This window comes from Maniola hyperantus, chromosome 16 (assembly GCF_902806685.2).
Source record: "Maniola hyperantus chromosome 16, iAphHyp1.2, whole genome shotgun sequence".
NCBI lineage: Eukaryota > Metazoa > Arthropoda > Insecta > Lepidoptera > Nymphalidae > Maniola > Maniola hyperantus.
In genome coordinates this window covers 9,246,980-9,264,984 of record NC_048551.1, presented here as the reverse complement: position 1 = coordinate 9,264,984, position 18,005 = coordinate 9,246,980, and the positions used below count along the sequence as shown (strand labels likewise).

The following is an 18,005-nucleotide window of genomic DNA, read 5'->3' as shown; positions in this document are numbered from 1 at the left end:
GCTACAATGTCACGATCGCAATCATCTCTGATTGGTTAATGCTCGCTCACTATTGGCTACAATGCATTGTTGCAACAAGAATCGCACAAATTCAGCCAATCAGAACAATTGAGATTGTAATAATGATTGATGCAGGTTTTAGACAATCGCCCTGCAGAATCGACAATCTGTCAAATATTAGGCTAAGGGTGCCATGAAATTATTAATTACTACGTCCTTGCGTGAAATCAAAGATACCTAGTCATTTATACCCTACCAAGCGTCAAATGTAAGTAACATTTGACGCCTGCCATTGACGTCGAAGCCGTGGTTAATATGAACCGTAATTTCGCAGATACGTCATTCGAGACAAAGGATACCAGTACAGTGATCGAGGATCTACAACTCTGTGAGACCTACGTGTTCTGTGTGGGCGTGGCGGGACTATCACCGATGTCGGTCTTGAAGGAGTTCATTACGAAGGAGGATCCTAAGTGAGTATACATCTAGGCATAATAAAATAGGCGGCGATATATAAATGATCCAGTAGATGCGGTGGTTCATAGTACAGTGCGACAAAGCTATCTTGGCGCGTGACGAAAATCGGAACTAACGTTGCCGTCAAGTGTCCCCTTAATTCTTTGTTTGAATATTCTAAGCCTTTGTTCTCCAGCAGCGCCCCCCTGTCAATGTCATTGAAGTGCCAAGAGAGCCTTGTCGCACTGTAACAACATGTTCCAACGAATATCAGGGTCATCATTCCTGTCAATCGTAAGGCGCCATGGACGAGAGAATCGCGGCGGTAGTCTCTTTGCGTGACAAAATTCGATACAAACTATCGCCGAGACAGTATCGCCCATAGAGTTTGTATCGAATTTTATCACACGGCGAGACTATCGCTGTGATTCTCTCGTCCGTGGAGATGGCGCCTAATTCGTTTTAGACGACCCCACCAACCACCCCCACCACCCCCACCCGGGTATCTTTAAAACAAGAGTATATTCTTTATAGGCAATTGTCTAGGTAAACGCGACCCATCTTAGACCACATCATCACTTTCGATCAGGTGTGATTGTGGTCAAGCGTGTGGTTATAATGAATTTAAAAAAAACATTTAACCTTACTGAATACTGATGGTGTTTGTAAGATTAAAACCAGAGATTTTAATAGTGTCAAGCAAAAAGCTCAAACTACAATTTAACTATTTGTTTCACAGGGCTCCTGTTAGGGATTTGCACTTCGTTTTCGACCAAAAGAAGTCCGAACTACAGATCTTGTGGAAGGCCAGCTGTGATGTCATTACTGAACCAATTGCATACAGAGTAAGTATTTTAGTTTAAGCGATGCTAATCTATACTAATGTTATAAAGAGGTAAAGTTAGTTAGATTGTTTGTAGGAAGCAATCTCTGGAACTACTGAACCGATTTTGAAAGTGCTTTCACCAGTAGAAAGCTACGTTATTCCTGAGTGACAGGCCATATTTTATTTTCAAAAAAATTAGAGATACCTATGAAAATTGTAAGCTGGGGCGGGTCACTAGTCTTATATAATGCATGCGATGCTATGAACGCATTTTTTAATATAGTCTAGGCGCTAGCTAATCTCACGTGTATCCTAACATAGGGGATATGTTAGGATACACGTGAGTTTTTTTACAGGGCTTTATTTAACACCTATAAGAGTATAAAAAAATTTGTCATGTCTTCCAGATTTAGTTCGTTAAAGTGGTAGTCAGGGTAGGAGGCGGAGTAACGCCCCGCACACCCGCACGTCACCCGCCCTCGTCCACACCAAGCCAGGACGGGGGCTGTGCGGGTGTGCGGGGCATCCTCACCCCGATTCCATCTCAACTTGCGTACCACACCTTATGCAAATAAAGAATTGTATGGTACATATTGCAGTTGGATATAACAGAGCTGACGCACACCAAGATCAGTCGCTTCCAGCTGAACGCGACGGACAAGGTGTCGCTCTCGCACGTCATCGAGAATGTACCCCTGGGCGGCCGGTACAACGTCTGCATGCACGTAAGTTATTTCATCATCATCATCATCATCTTTATCAGTCGACTAGCTGATGCCTGCGACTTCGTCCGCGTGGAATTAGGTTTTTAAAAATCCCGTGGGAACTCTGATTTTCCGGGATAAAAAGTAGCCTATGTCAGTCAAGTCATTATCTATACCCATGCAAAAAATCACGTCAATTCGTTGCACCGTTGCGACGTGATTGAAGGACAAACCAACAAACAGACATAATAAGGGTACTGATAGACGTCCAATGCTGGACACAGGGACTTCCACACGCCATGTTCTTGCGGCACCTGAATCCAGCGGCTCGCTGCGACTAGTTCGATGCTGTCTGTCCACCTAGTAGAAGGTCTTCCAACGCTGCGCTTGCCGGAACGAGGTCGCTATTCTAGCACCTTGGGACTCCAACGTCTATTGGTTTTCCGGACTATATCCCCTGCCTATTGCCACTGCAGCATCGCAACCCGTTGAGTTATGTCGGTCGTAGAGAAACTCTCTCTACGTGACTCCGAGCTTTTTATGAGGCCCATAGTTAGCGACCATGTCTCGGATCTATTTGTCATGACTGGCAACACGCACTTGAAGTAGATTTGGTCCCCTAATTTTTTTTAAATTTAAATTTATGCCTTTTTGTAACGGTAATAGTTTCTAATTTTACAGATGCACTTACCGAAACTATAAAGCTCGGTATACACTAGAGCGGAGATGGTATGAGATATTATCACACCTTAATAAACTTTTTATTTTGTCTAAACCAGACATCAATGCCGGGTTCGGTAGAGAAGTGTGCCTTCGTCCGTAGCGGAGAGATCGAGTCACCACACGCGGTAGTTGCGTGGTTATCTCCCAACGGACATCTGATGGTTAGCTGGCAGCATCCCGAAGACAATCACACCGAGCCCAAGTAAGTGATCTAAATATTATATTCTCTCTCTTTATAAAGGACATCTGATGGTTAGCTGGCAGCATCCCGAGAACAATCATACCGAGCCTTTTGCCTGTAATTTTGCCGTTACAATTTTGTCTTAAAAACTTTAACAATTTATTAAACTTTAAGCCCGTCTGGCAGTGGGTTATACTTTGAAATTATTTTTGTTTTACACCTTTATTACCTGTTATCTCCCAAAGCCACCATGATCCAAACTTCGTAGTCGCTGATCATTCCTTCCTGTGTTGGGGACAATACGCAGCGAAACTTTCAGCTTTTATAAAATAACGAAGGTCTGGCATGCGCTGGCTCTCTCTCTCTATTCCTAATCGTTCATCGTTCAATTACTACACAAGAATAAAAGTAACTTTGTTAACTACATTTTCATGTAAAGAATGTATGTTTTAGTTTGGTTGTTGAAGCACTTATAGTTTCAGTTGTTTACTATGTTTTCTTCACAGACACAAATACCAAATAATAGTATCAGACAAGGAGATACCCGAGGACCTCCTGCACCCGACGGAGGACATGAAGACTGCAGAGGCGGACTTTTCCCCGCTCCTGATGACCGCTAACAGTGTTCCGAATGGACAGTTATTTGTGAGCGTACGGGCCATTTCCAAGGACGGATATTGCAGCGACTTGAGTGAAGTTCGCACGTTGACTATGGAAGGTAAGTGAAATAATTTCTCGAGTTTCGTATACAACGCTTAAAATTTTACTCCTCACGCGCCATTTTAACTTATCTTTTGTGTCAAATTTCATGTCAAAAGTACGATTTTTGTCCTTATTTTAAAGGTGAACCGTACTTTTGACATGAAAGTTGTCCCATAGACTTAATATGGCGCGTGAGGAGTCATTTTGTACGGACTATACTTTCTTGTGTTTGTGTAGGTACAGTAGCGGGCAAGAAATATTGGGCAAGAGATTTCGGCAATGTAGAGTATGTCTCTGTCACTCGTACCTATGTGACGTTATGTCGGTCTCAACCACAGAGACAACGCTCTACGAAACCGCTATCTCTTTCTAAAGGTCGATGTACAATATTTTCTGCCGCGTAGACGTAGACTTTCGCTAAGACAGCATTTTTGAAAATTCAACCCCTAAAGGGGGGTAAAATAGGAGTGTGAAATTTGAGTAGTCTGACGAATTCGCGGACACAAGCTAGTGTTAAATATTTCAGGTGCGGAAGCACTCGAGTCTACCACAGCATCTGCGATGGGCGCAGTGTGGTGGGGTGCCGGAGCCGCTTGTGTGGTGGCCATCGCTCTAGGTGCTGCACTGCTGCACATGGCGCTGCGGCACCGCCGCCTCGCGCGCTCGCTGCTGCGCCTCGCCGCCACGCCACGCTACGACAGCCGACGCGGGCAGGCCACCATTGACCATGGTAAGCTCATGAGCTCCTTCGATCCTCATCAATGGCGCCACCCAATTTAAGCAGGCCTTAAATTGGGTGGGATAGTCTTCGGGGTATCTTTTGTCCATCAAAATAGATTGCTATTTGGTTACAACTTGCATTGAATAAGGGACGAGGGACTAAAAGTAATCCATTTAAAAATCCCGAGACCATTAGTAGAGAACATTAACAGATAGGCCCCTACAAAAGTACGGGGGAGTCATCGAAAAAAAAATGAATTTCAAGGAGACGTTCTAAAGCGCGTCAATGCACATAGCGGAGTTTAGTCCGCGTTGCAAAGCGTACGCTTCACTAAGTTTACTTCCGGTGAACAAATTATCGCATTTCGGATTTTGTCCTCCGCGGACAAAAGTGCCTCGTCAGGCCCTCAGGATGAACATACACAACAACAGAAACATCGCTACATGTTACGTGTATAAACACGTATGCATAGCGTGGCCGTAGCCAATGGCCCCGAAATTCCAGACAAAGCAAATTTATTTTGAAAATACATAATACACTACTTCTTGAATTTACGTAATGTTTTTGTATATTATATCACAAATTTCGCTTTCACTCACACTAAGGCGCAATTCATGTTGTTCATCGTACACTTATGATTTGTTACAGACGATGACGACGTGCCTCCGATCACAGGATTTTCCGACGACGAGCCTCTGGTGATAGCGTGAGCCGCATTGTGATACCGCGCGCTTGCCACCATCTAACTCCGTAGCTGGGATGTTCGAAAATAACATTTTATACAGTGTGCCTGGGCCCCAGACTCATCGACAATCGAGCTAGCGATAATTTAGGGGTGGCTAACCACCCCCTAAAAGGCCCAACCGCCTAACCCCTCTCTGGGAGCTATTTAAACTTTTGTTTAAATATTTAAACTAGCTATTTAAACTTTTGCTTGTAGGTCTGTGGCTTCACAGATCCTCAAAAGGGTCTAATTCGATTGAATACAATATTCTCCATCGTTAAACACCTAACAATAATACAAAACGTAAAAATAAATTATCATAAATGCTTTGGTATCAAAAAAAATAAAAAAATAAAAATTAGTGCTAATGTGTTGTTGAACTTAAAAGACATCCCTTAATTATCACTAATTTATATCCCGGACACACTGTATAATTTAAAAAGTCTATTTTACATTAAGTTTTAATTCAATGGTAGGACTAAAGTTTGTTCACAAACTTATTGGCTTGAAAATGACGGCTAGTTTCTAGTTTGATTACAACATTGATTATAATAGTGTTAATACTTATGTTACCTAAATGCTGTACTGTGTCTTGCCAGTATCTCCAGTATTTTCTTTTGTTATTTATATCGAATAAATTAAAAATTTAATTTTCTTTGGTTTATTGATATTTTATTAATACATATAGTATGTTTAGTAAAATTAAATAATTGGGTCCATTTTGCATGGATCATTTTGGAATGTCTTAGCTACGGCATTGGTCTCATAGTATTTCATATTTATTTTATCTGTATTATGTGTTATGTTCAAGATAATTTATCATGCATTTGCCAGTTAACGTTTAAAAAAAATTATAGTGATTGTCTATGTCTTTAGTCGTAAACTAAAATAAATACTTATTTATCTATGGCGGCAGTGGAAAAAAAATTGTTGTGTTAGTTTGTATTTGTAAATTCATAAAGCACTGTTGCCCTTGTATAAATTAGATAAATTAATATTCATCGTAGTTATAGAGTTTGATACTTTCGTTTTGGGCTAATGTCCCTACAATATGTATTATAAATAACTATCTAGTAATGTTTAATGCTCAGAGTATTATTTTATTTCATTTTTTTTACTTTAGCTTTAAAATTTTTCATTAAAAATAATTTGACGATGTTTAATTCGTTTTGGGGCCAAGTTTCTAATCGCCAAATAAATTTTTAACTGAGAAATAATTTTGACAGATCTTGCACTTTGAATCGACCAAATGTCTAATTTATTTAACATTTATTTGGCAATGAGAAAAATGAACCCTAAAGTTTTCATAACTAACCGATATGCAAACAAGTACATTTGTAATTTGAGAAGTACTATTTTATATGTGGTTATATAACGTTTAAAACTTTCTATAAATTAAAAAGACATGGCTGTTAAATAAGACTTGCGGGTAATGTTCAGGATTGTATTTTTATAGCTTTTAATTTATAAGAATGGTCAACGCGTTTGCCTCAATACAAGTTCGACACCAAAGATCAATATAAATCTAAGATGTACAAGTTATAAATAGCGCCGCGTTTGGACGGACCGACTCGACTCAATATTATGAGTGATAATATGCCGTGAAATTGTTCGAAATAATTTGTAGTACATAATAATAGGTCGGTGCATAAGTTCTTTCACTTTTTTGGTATGGTCGGACCATTACGAATGTGCGAACTGGGTCATAAATCATTTTTATCAGACATCTCGCTCGCACTTACTGGCCTTAGGGAACTGGAACATGATGCTCTAGTTTTGTGAGTCACAGTAAAAAGAAGGATTAGTCGAGAACAGATTATAAAGAGCGAGAGGAAATGTAACGAGAGGAAAGATTAGCTACCAGCTACCTGCGTCCGAACTGCATCCCATTATCGATAACGGCTTGTGCGACATTCTCACAACTCTATGATCGTAATGATTTATGACCCAGTTCGCACGTTCATAATGGCCCAACTATAGTACTAATATAAAAGCGATCTAGATCATCATGAAAACGTACTAACTAATGCACTGACTGACTCTTTTCGGTCTATCTAAACTCGACACAACGATTGTTATATAAGTCCCGCAAATTGCTATTGCGCTGGAACCATGACTCATTAACATCGAAATAACGGCATTTTGACGTCAGCCGAAGTAAAAATATACCATTGGCTCGAAACTCCAGTCTAGTGCTGACGTCACTAAAATGGCGGCCACGCGCCTTAGCAATTGCGGGACTTATAATCGCACTGTGTTGAACGTACAGAGTAGGCGGATCTCGACATTCCCATTATTTTGTGAGACGATTGCTTTTAGTTCCTAAAGTTTTGTTATATTATATCGCGTCATCTTATGTTCTCGCGCATTCTATGAAAATTAATATTGTCATGAAAAATTATTTGTAGTAAAATAGCGTTAATAATAATAATATATTCATGAATATTAAATTTCTGTAGAGTGCTGGTCACTTTTAAACATGTTTTCGAACGATGATATTATATTGAATAAATTATAATATAGGAAAATAATTTGTGTTTTATTTCTATAAAGTATGTAGAGTGTAACCAGACCAGAACTGATATTACTGATATGATACCACAAAAATGAACGCGAAAAAATATATAAAAATCCTACATTTTGTAAAAGTTCACGATATATTGCAAATAAATATAATAAAAATAATAGGATAAGAAATATTTTAACACTAATAATATAATTCTATTACAAATTAAATCTGTATAAGGTAACTTCTGTCTTAAAATAGGGAGGATAAATTATTTTATTTATTTTCCACCGTTAAATATACACTGACTGAGGAATATATTTGATATTTATTTCCTTATATAAAACGGTGGGTTTTCAAAATATTAAACTTATTCGTCAATTTGGCGATTAAATCTCGGATTTCGAACTATTTGATCTGCAGTTCGCGTAGAGCACTGGTCACCCAATCGAAGGCCGGCAGCAGCACCACTACGTCTTCTCGATACACGGCCACACCGACCACCGACACACGACCACCCCCTTTACACAACAATGGTCCACCGACGCCAGTCTGAAATAAAGGTAGGTAAGTAATCTTTACTAACATTGAGGTATCTAAGGTAGGGTAATCTTTGGAACTAAGGTTGAAATCTATAGAGCGAACTTTGACTGCTCAGACATTGCTAAAACGAGACAGCGATATATCGCTGGCATAAATCTGTCTCGTTTTAACTTTTAACTGAAACTCAAGTCTGAGCAAAGTCCAAGTGCGCTCTATAGATTTCAGCCTAAATGATCCGATGCCAAAAATAATTCCATTGATAGATAGCTCCATTACCCTCGAGTATTTTTTTTTTATTACAAGATAGGCTTGTGTTTGACAGCAACATATTATCTTAAAGAAAGCAATGATGAGATCTAAGTTGGAGCGCGCTTTCTTAGAAGATGCCTACACCAATCCCACCCTCACTCCACTCTCGTGCCTTGGAAGGTATTATAAGCACGCTCGCGCTGTGGTCCCACTTTGACGTCTCGACTACAAGCATCATCCAAACCTATGCGACCGAAGCGGAAACGTCAGCTGCGCGGACGGTCGCCTGCAGCGATATTTTGGCGCCATGCACACCTACACGTAGTCGTAAACCATTTACCCGGTAGACGTTGGGGTCCTAAGGTGCTGCAATGGCGACCTTGCACCGGAAGACGCAGCGTTGGAAGACCCCCCACTAGGTGGACGGACGACATCAGACGAGTCGCAGGGAGCCGCTGGATTCAGGCGGCGCAAGACCGTGGCATGTGCAAGTTCCTACAAGAGACCTATGTCCAGCAGTGGACGTCTATCGGTTGATGATGATGATGACACCAACGCGACTACTAGATGTGCACGTAAAGATTCGTTCGAGTCATGGACACTACCGCATCGGGCCCGTCTCGCATCCCGCGTTCATGACGCGCAGGATTTAACCGTAGCTTTAGGAGCGATGCGCCTACGAAAAAAGAAGAATATCTTAATAGGTAGGTACGTTGATTGAAAATAATGTGTTACTTACGACAGTTCCACGCGTCTCCACTGCGGCACAAAAGGCATTGATTGGAATATCGACTTCAGGCGACGATATTTTATCGTTGCAAGTGCGTGGAGTCAGTATAGTCGCATGCTGCCATTGGGGCCGATTTTTCAAACCTAGAAACGTTACATAACATAATCTCTAATTCTTCCTGGTCGGGGTGTCTCGGGTGTCTTCTAATTGGGATGGGAACGCCCCGCACACTCGTACAACCCCCGCACTAACCGGGTGCGGGCAACGTGCGGGTGTGCGGGGCGTCTCCCCGCCTCATACCCCGATTGCGATCTTGAACTGTCGCGTATTATAGGTACATCGACCAATTGAATAATCTCATTAAGTATTTTTTCTTTCCTGTTCTTCTACTCACCCTGGTCGTAGCCGCCCCAGCCGACGAAATAACACTCGTCGCCCACATGAGGATCAGCCAGGCATGCGGGAGAGACGTTTGATTGCAGATGTAGTGGTCGCTTCCAGTGCTGTTTATTGAGAAATATTTATTTCATTAATTTAAATGACTGGGGCAGTTCTCTTCATTCGTCACAACGCTTGAAACACAACCCTGGAAGCCTCAATAGTTCTATGGTTTGAACTTTGAAGGTATAGTAGGTACGTGATGAAACGGCAATCGGGAAGGGAACGCCCCGCACGCCCGCACAACCCCCACGCTAACCCGGTGCGGGCAAGCGCGGGTGACGTGCGGGTGTGCGGAGTGTCCCCCAGCCTCATACCCCTATTGAGTATGACATTGCTATCTCGACCTGTCGCGTACCTACTATATTTTTTTGAATTCAATTGAAATTGAATATAATATGTGTTATAAGCTGTCTCGGATTATACTTATGTAGGTAGGTTTAAATTAATCCCCAATAGGTAGTCCAGTTACAATTTTCATGAAATCTACTCTTGACCTAAGCTTTGAGCTTTGGGAGAGTCAGAGGAGTTCTAGTCCTGTCTAGTATTCTTTAGAATAAAAGTACGATTGCTCTACATTTCAGTATCATGCGCTTTTGAATCGTCAAATGCATCTACCATACTGGTTCGGAATGCCCTTCCTATCGAGAAGATTTAGATAAAAATATCTACTTATCACAACGAGAGGTAAACACGTATACCTACTGCTTGAGGGTTAATCTGTAGCCATAAATTGAGTGATAATAATAGTTATTATATAATAAAATGCTTAATATTACTTTCAAATAAAATAAAGAAAAACATTTATATACCTAACAAAAATTTAAATAACAAAGCAAGCTTACTAGTATAGCGAGATCGTTGGCGAGATCGTCGGCCCTAAACTGTGGGTGAACGTGAATGGAGGCCATTCGATGTTGCGATTGTGTGCGCTCCTGTAGCTCCCAAACACCTGCTATTGTGGAAATTTCACCGGTCGCTTTTCTGAAACAAAATGTTGCGAGATAATGTATTTTTGAAAAAATAATATTTGATAAAGTGAATGCTTTACAAAAATATAATATTGTTTCCAGCTTTTATGTCAATACTATAGGTACACGTATTTTAGTTTTATGAATTCACTTTTTTTGCATAATAGCCTATCAACCTTATCCTATCGACCTATCAACATTCATACTCAACTATTGGGTATATTTTTTATCTGCTGCAATTAAAAATAATTATTTTGTCTGAAAATGGTAATATTTTAGATTAAGTAGGCACTAACCCGTGCACGCAAGTAGCTGCGGTTACAGCCGCCCGTGGGTGCACAATGGTTGCGTAGCACAAAACGTTCTTTAGGTTCTTCGTCAATACAACGACTTAGATTAGGTACTAACCCTTGCACGCAGCTAGCTGCGGTTACAGCTGCCCGTGGGTGCACAATGGTTGCGTAGCACAAAACGTTTTCTGGGTTCTTCGTCAATACAACGACAGCAAGCCATGGATCGCAGCGACTCTCTGCTTCAAATAGCATAATTAATTAAATTATACTGAAAATTATAGCATGCCTTAGATGCTAAAGCCCTGCTTCAGTTTTACACACAAAATATGTTAAAAAATCCATACAATCTTACTTAATACTTATTATAAATGCGAAAGTGTCTGTCTTTCTACTAGCTTTTCACGGTCCATCCGTATAAATGATTTTGACGGTACAGAGATAACTTGCGTCCCGGGGATGGATATAATATTATAGATACTATCTTTTGTCCCGGAAAATCAAAAGGTTTCCATGGGAATTTTAAAAAAAACCTAAAACCGCATATATGAAGTAGCGGGCATCAATTATTTGGTACAGAAACAGCTTGCTGCATTCCAAACACAGGTCACATAGGGTAGGTACTTTTTATTCTGGAGGATCAAAGAGTTCCTACTGGCTTTTTAAACACCCAAATCCACGCAGACGAAGTCGCGAGCATCTATTATTCTAGTACTTAACTAAAAAAGGAATGGAAAAATCTTACGAACCTCCATCACTCACGACTTTCATTGTCTCCTTACCGCAATTTTTAAACACTTGCAGATTTATATCAAAAGCGTCACCATAATCAAAATCTGAAGCTGTTATATACGGAGAGGTGTTTTCAATCGATAGCTCTTCTTCGCTTGGATAAAAGTTTACAGTGATCGGCTGTCTTGGAAATCGATTTTTATTATCTGCTAAGTTGACAAGTTTAAACCCTTCTAATACGCAAAAATCTGGGGTTGAGTGAAAATGAACTGTATGACTTTCTGACGTGTCCATAGCATCTTCAATGGTCGATGGAGTCATTAAGCGTTGCGGATGTCGTCTTGGTTTAGAGGCAGTTGTCTTACGTTTACCTGGAAAAACATAATATTATAAATAATCATTAGGTTTAATTTTATTCCTAACAGATTATTTTATCGCCTTGTGGAAACAACCTACTTAATCTCGGATCTATCGTTGAGTAACCAAATCCACCTCCATCGTCTTCATCACTATCTTCATCTATGCCACCGTAAGAGAATCCTTTGTCTGTTTTTAATTTCCAACTCGTTACTTGATCATCGTGATCAGAATAAAGACCGACTAGACCGGGTTTGGGCAATTCTGCAGCATAGTCTTCTTCGTAATCCTTACCATTCAGATATTTCCGGTTAGAATGTTGGTTTGATGGGCTCCGGAATTTTTGATTTTTAATATTCCAGTATGGATCAACATAATCTGGAGTCACAATTTTCTGAACAGGAGTTGACCGCGATGTTGTACTCACTAATTTTGCTTGTTGCGCATTAGAATTAAATTCTCGTAATAGTAAAGCGTTTCTTTGCTTTAAAGCTGTATTTAATATTTCGCCTGGATCAGAACGCTTATGCCGCTTGTAAATAGGATAAGGTTTTCGAGATTTTGATGAAGTTAATGGAAGAACGCAACACACTTTACACGCATCAGACGGAATATTTTTTGGACAAGATCTGTAAATAATAAGTAGGTAAGTATTATAAATTATTTATAGCTATTTTAACCTATATTATGTTGTCGCATTTACAAAATAAATATGAAAAGAATTTTGAATATTTATTATGCTCACCTTGGCATATGAACAAATCCCTTGCGCAAAAAACATTCATGTGAACTAACAAACGTGCAAATACTTTCAGTTTCGGCATCAACTGTTCTTTCTTCTTCAAACCATATTTTGTCATTTAGGACAATTTTAGGAGTTTGTTGCTTTTTATTGTTCACATTTGTTAAATTTAAATCTTTAGAATCATTTGTGTTAGGCGATTTTTTTATTTTATCCTCCCATTCATCGGGAAATATAAATTTGAATTGGTCTCTACTGTTTTCATTTTTAAAACCAGAGGATTCTTTCCACGATGTTAAATTTGTTACTTTACCTTTGTAATTATTATTGATACTGTTATTATTCATAGAAACATTTTTAATAACATCTTGTTTGGCTAATTTTGTGGGATCATCAATAAACACAATATAAGGTAATATTTTGTTCTGAACTTGAAACCTATCTTCGTTTTCTTTGACACTCGTCGTCTCACCAGAATTTAGGTCATTTTCTTTGAAGACTACTTTAACACTTTCATCAGTTTCCAATTCACTAATTTCTTCGAATACAGGTTGCGGTGGTTCAACATTTTGCAACTCTGCAAGCTTCTTATTTAGCCACCAAAATTCGCCATTTATTTGACTCAAAACTGTATTTGATAGCACTAAGGTAATAAGAACGTGAGTGAGCATTGCGGGTGTTTTTTCACGCGTTCAGTGTTCACGTTATGAATGTAAATAGAGACTGCGCACAAAAGGTGATAGGTTCAATTTAAAAGCCCAGGATGTTGCATCGAGTGCGTCTATTACGGAGTGATTTCGATAATTACGCGGCTGTTAGTACGGTCGTTATGTTGTTCGCGAATAATGTTTGACCCGCTGTGCGTTTGAGCTGCGTGCAATCACATGCAATGTAATGGACAATTAATTTTCTGGTCAATTATCGAAATGTCCTCATATGGAAATGTAACCTAGATATAGGTTATAGGTAGGTATATTACATTCAAACAGTTCTCAATTTTATTATAACCTACCTAGTTAATCTCGCTTTTTGTTTCAATCTTGCACCGTGTGCTTTTAATTAATTAATTATTTATTAGGCACTTTCTTCGTCATATTTTACTGATAAATACTTAGGTATTTGAACAAAATCCGTTTAACACCTTTTAAATTTAACGCTTTAAAATAAAAACGATGCTATGGGCTGACTTCTTCAGCTTGTAATGGCTGTCGAGTGTAGGTACACTAATATAAGAATTCATCTGAGAAGGAAAGATTTATATAATAATGAATTAACCATGACCTAAATATTTAATGATGCGATGATTTTATTTTTCCTAGAGCGTAGTATAGTTAGAGCTTGAATGTATTTTCCAATAAGTTCGTAGATTGCTCATGCCCTACTGACCTACATAATAATATGCATCCTGTATTACAAAGATAATATAATAATTAGGTATGGTTAATCCAAAATAGGTAAGTCAAAATACTTAGTCATTTGTTTTAAGATACCTATTGAATCATTATCATCATGATCAACCAATCGCCGGCTCACTATACTGGGAATTGGTCTCCTCTCAGAATAAAAAGGATTTGGCACATCTGGTGGTCTATCATGCTGTACAAGTGCGGATTGGTAGACTTATTATGGAGAACTCTCAGACATGCAGGTTTCCTCACGGTGTTTTCCTTCACCGTTAAAGCAAGTGATATTTAATTACTTAAAACACACATAACTTGAAAAGTTAGAGGTGCGTGGCCGGGATCGAACCCCCGACCTTCCGTATAGCAGGCGGAAGTCTTAACCACTAGGCTATCACAGCTATTATAATAGAGATAGTATAGCAAGCTTATACCTAGCTCTATTATCGAGAGTTTCATTTTTGTTCCGTTTGCCGTGGAGACCCTGAGGCCATGGAGTGCTAAATTTTTTTACGAGACATTTCGTCACGTGACGTGCTAGCTTCATCTAGTGATAGAAGGGCTGCCTCATTTTTTGCGCAAAGGACCAGGCTGGCTGTCCAGCGCGGAAATGCAGCCAGTATTCTTGGCACCATTCCACGCGGGAATGAGTTGCATAGTAATTAGATAAGGCTACAATATTTTTAAAAAAAGCTCTAACTTTATCTAATTAGCTACTTTAAATATATCAAGCTGGCGTGGAATGGTGCACAAAGTAAACAGCCAGTGTTCACTTTGCTACATTGCTTAATTTTTAAGCATTTGGATTCCCAGCTACTGCTTTTAGACAAGGCTAGATAGACTAGAATTTCAGTGTGAGATTAGAAATTAAGAATTAACGTAACGTAGTGGGTGGAAGCCAAATCCAATATAATTTATTCACTAACGAGTCGCCATGATCCAGTTTTACCAAATTGAATTTCGATTCGAATTTAATTAAAACTTGGCGATTATTTTGCTGTTTGGTCAATTTCTTCGAAATGATGTAACTCTACATAAGTATTGACTTATCTATTTTTAGAAAAGTTATTAACGTAAGAGTTAATTAATATCTAGTATTAAATTCAAAGAAACTTTTACCAGTATACTTTCGAATCGTCAAATGAATATCTACCTCAGTTCGGAACACCCTCCCTACCAAGAAGAAACAGAAAGAAATTCGGAGGTTGGTCTTTTCAAAATTTAGATTTATGATATTGTACCATAATATACCTACCTTCATTATGTAATTGCAGTCCCCCGCGTTGCTGGACCTACTCAAACCCACGCAGATAACCGCATTAGAGTGAATTAAAATGTTTTTTTTCGTTCGTTCGATATCTCAGTGTTTCGGCATGCCCGACTCCATTGGGGATGCTGCCCAACGGCCTACGGACTAAAAAGTAAAAACCTTCTCCCTCCTTCGCTCTATCTTTCAGGTAAGCATTTCATCTGAAAGATTGCTGTCTTTAGGCGCTATCCTATTTCTGCCTATTCCATCGTCCTTGATTCATCTTTTCATAATAGCACGCAGCGTTTCAGTGCATGCATTCCGCTGATAGAAGGCTATCTCTGTATAGGTTTACCTACCTATATAAAAATCAAAGTCCTGACTGACTGACTGACATATATATCAACGCACAGCCTAAACCGCTGGTCCTAGAGACATGAAATTTGGAGGGTGTGTTCCTTGTAAAGAGTAGCTATCCACTAAGAAAGGAATTTTTGAAATTCCACCCCTAAGTGGGTTAAATGGGGAATGGAAGTTTGTACGAAAGCCCGTCATTTTTGAAGTTATTTCGATTTTTGGACGATTTTTGGAATTTCTACTACCAAGGGGGTTAAATAGGGGATGAAAGTTTGTATGAAAGTCCGTCATTTTTCAAGTTATTTGCATGAAAATTGGTATTTGGGTTTGCGGCAACAAATGAAGAAATATGTATTTCAGGATTATTGGAAATTCAACCCCCACCTCTATTTTCTAAATTCCACCCGAGCGAAGCTGGGGCGGGTCAGCTAGTCTACTAATAAATGTATATTATACACAATAAGTGATCGCATACTATGAGATAAACTATTAGAGGCGCAAGAGCCGCAAGGGGCGCGTGTGACTATCTTTAGGTACTATTATTATAAAGAGGAAGGTAAAATTTGCTAGTTTGTATGTAGGAGATTATCTCCGGAAATGATCCGATTAAGAAAATTCTTTATACAGTGATAGCTATTAGCTACCTACTTACCTATTATTATCCATCACGCGGGTGTTATATTACGATAAAATTGGATACATAATTATTATGCTAAAATTCATCTAATCATAAACTTGGGAGTCTGAAGTAAATGTTTGTTGTGATATTTAAAACAGAATCGTAATTCCGTTTCCGGATTCAATATCAATGTACGGAAAGAGTATGATTTAATTAGTATCTTTTCTTGTATGTTGTTTAATTTAATATTTGGGAATGTGACAATACGATAAATGATATTATGTGAATTGTCAATACTGGTAACTAATTATTCATTGTAAAATTGTAAATTAAATACTGTCAATGTACGGAAAGGGTATGATTTGAATAGTATCTTTTCTTGTATGTTGTTTAATTTAATATTTAGGAATGTGACAATACGATAAATAATATTATGTGAATTGTCAATACTGGTAACTAATTATTCATTGTAAATTAAATACTGTCAATGCACTAAGAGTGACATTATACTAAGCTATTGTCAACATACAGTTGGCAATAGCTATTATGTGAAATAATAATGTTGTGTAAACTGACAATTTAAGTCGCTTATTATTATTGTAAATTATTAATACGTAGACCATCAATGTCACTGATTTTATTATTGTAAATTGGGTGTGTCAACATACCTTTTGTCAACAAACCTAAAATAAATAATGATTAATATTAAGATCATGTGATAGTCGATATCCGCCTTGTTTGCGATGGCAGTGTTATAAAAGTACCCTACCTCGACAGAGAGGGGACAGTCTTGTATCGACAGCCCAGAGCAAACACAGCGGACGTTACTGAAGTTAAGTATTCTTATATTGTATTATAATGTAATGTAATCATTTGCCTTTTGTAGGTTACCTGTTGTAACTGTGTACCAAATATGTACCTACTACTTTACTCAACGTTCTAATGTTTTAAAAGATGTGTGTTATGGAGTTTCTTTGCCCTTTCTTCTCCATGACTAAACACCTTAGCGAAATGGGTGGTAGATTCATTTTAATATAAATAGATCAATGCTGAACAAATACAATTCAGTTATTATTCGACTTGGTTGGTTTTACTTCTGTATTTATCACCTACCCTCTTGTGCTATTTATTTTATACATTGGGATAAAAGTAAACACTAGGTTGTTAGCTTCTAAATTATTATAGAAGCCTGTTTATATGATTAGGATTCTTACTTTGAAATAATACAGCAGATGCTTTGCTTGATTTTTAATTACTTAGTATTGGCCTTACCTGACAAATAATTGATAAATGATAACTTTCATTAGTAATCATTGGATTTAGTTTATCATCACTATTAAAGCCCACTGTCTTAACTTCTCTCTTCTTTTTACCAAAAATCTCACATCAGAAGTGGGATACGATAATTCTTTTCTTGTCGAAATACTAATACTTTTCAAATGCTTTTAGCAATCGTGGATGCGGCTTCTCCTCGAAGCAACAGGCTACTGCCTGTCATCGGCAGCACTTGGTATTGGTGCCCGATGATCACAAAGCGATGGGCAACGCTGTTGTCAGCGGCACTTGGTGCTGGTGTGACACCGCTGATCGAAACGTCGCGTCGCTCCAATTGTGAAAGATAAGTGAAGTGTAATTATGTGCTGCTTTAAAGTGATCTTAAAACCACGTTTGTGGTATTGTTTCTATGAAAAAGTTTTTGTGAGGGTAATCATAAAAGATTTTAATTAGTTAGATAAACCACGTGTTGTGGTATAATTTATTTGGATAAGAATAAGTCTAGTTAGA

At 38.6% G+C, this 18,005-nt stretch overlaps 2 protein-coding genes across 3 annotated transcripts in view; one reads left to right on the top strand and one right to left on the bottom strand.

The window, feature by feature from the left end:
- LOC117989297 (sortilin-related receptor-like) overlaps nt 1–7,568 on the top strand; it is a 53,223-nt gene extending 45,655 nt beyond the window's left edge. For both annotated transcript variants that reach the window (XM_034976634.2, XM_034976633.2), the window contains 7 exons: nt 335–473; nt 1,196–1,301; nt 1,882–2,007; nt 2,766–2,911; nt 3,397–3,608; nt 4,119–4,322; nt 4,962–7,568. In XM_034976634.2, the coding sequence (XP_034832525.1) occupies nt 335–473; nt 1,196–1,301; nt 1,882–2,007; nt 2,766–2,911; nt 3,397–3,608; nt 4,119–4,322; nt 4,962–5,023 (995 nt within the window). In that variant the 3' untranslated portion in view covers nt 5,024–7,568. The remainder of the gene's footprint in view (nt 1–334; nt 474–1,195; nt 1,302–1,881; nt 2,008–2,765; nt 2,912–3,396; nt 3,609–4,118; nt 4,323–4,961) is intronic.
- On the bottom strand, nt 6,891–13,513 carry LOC117989302 (uncharacterized). The gene is made up of 8 exons (XM_034976641.2): nt 12,599–13,513; nt 11,953–12,482; nt 11,514–11,867; nt 10,883–11,003; nt 10,349–10,487; nt 9,460–9,568; nt 9,075–9,208; nt 6,891–8,095 (listed from the first exon to the last, which is right to left on the bottom strand). The coding sequence occupies exons 1-8, from the start codon at nt 13,264–13,266 to the stop codon at nt 7,952–7,954; spliced, it is 2,199 nt and encodes a 732-aa protein (XP_034832532.1). The 5' UTR covers nt 13,267–13,513; the 3' UTR covers nt 6,891–7,951.
- Between the last annotated feature and the right edge of the window lie 4,492 nt (nt 13,514–18,005).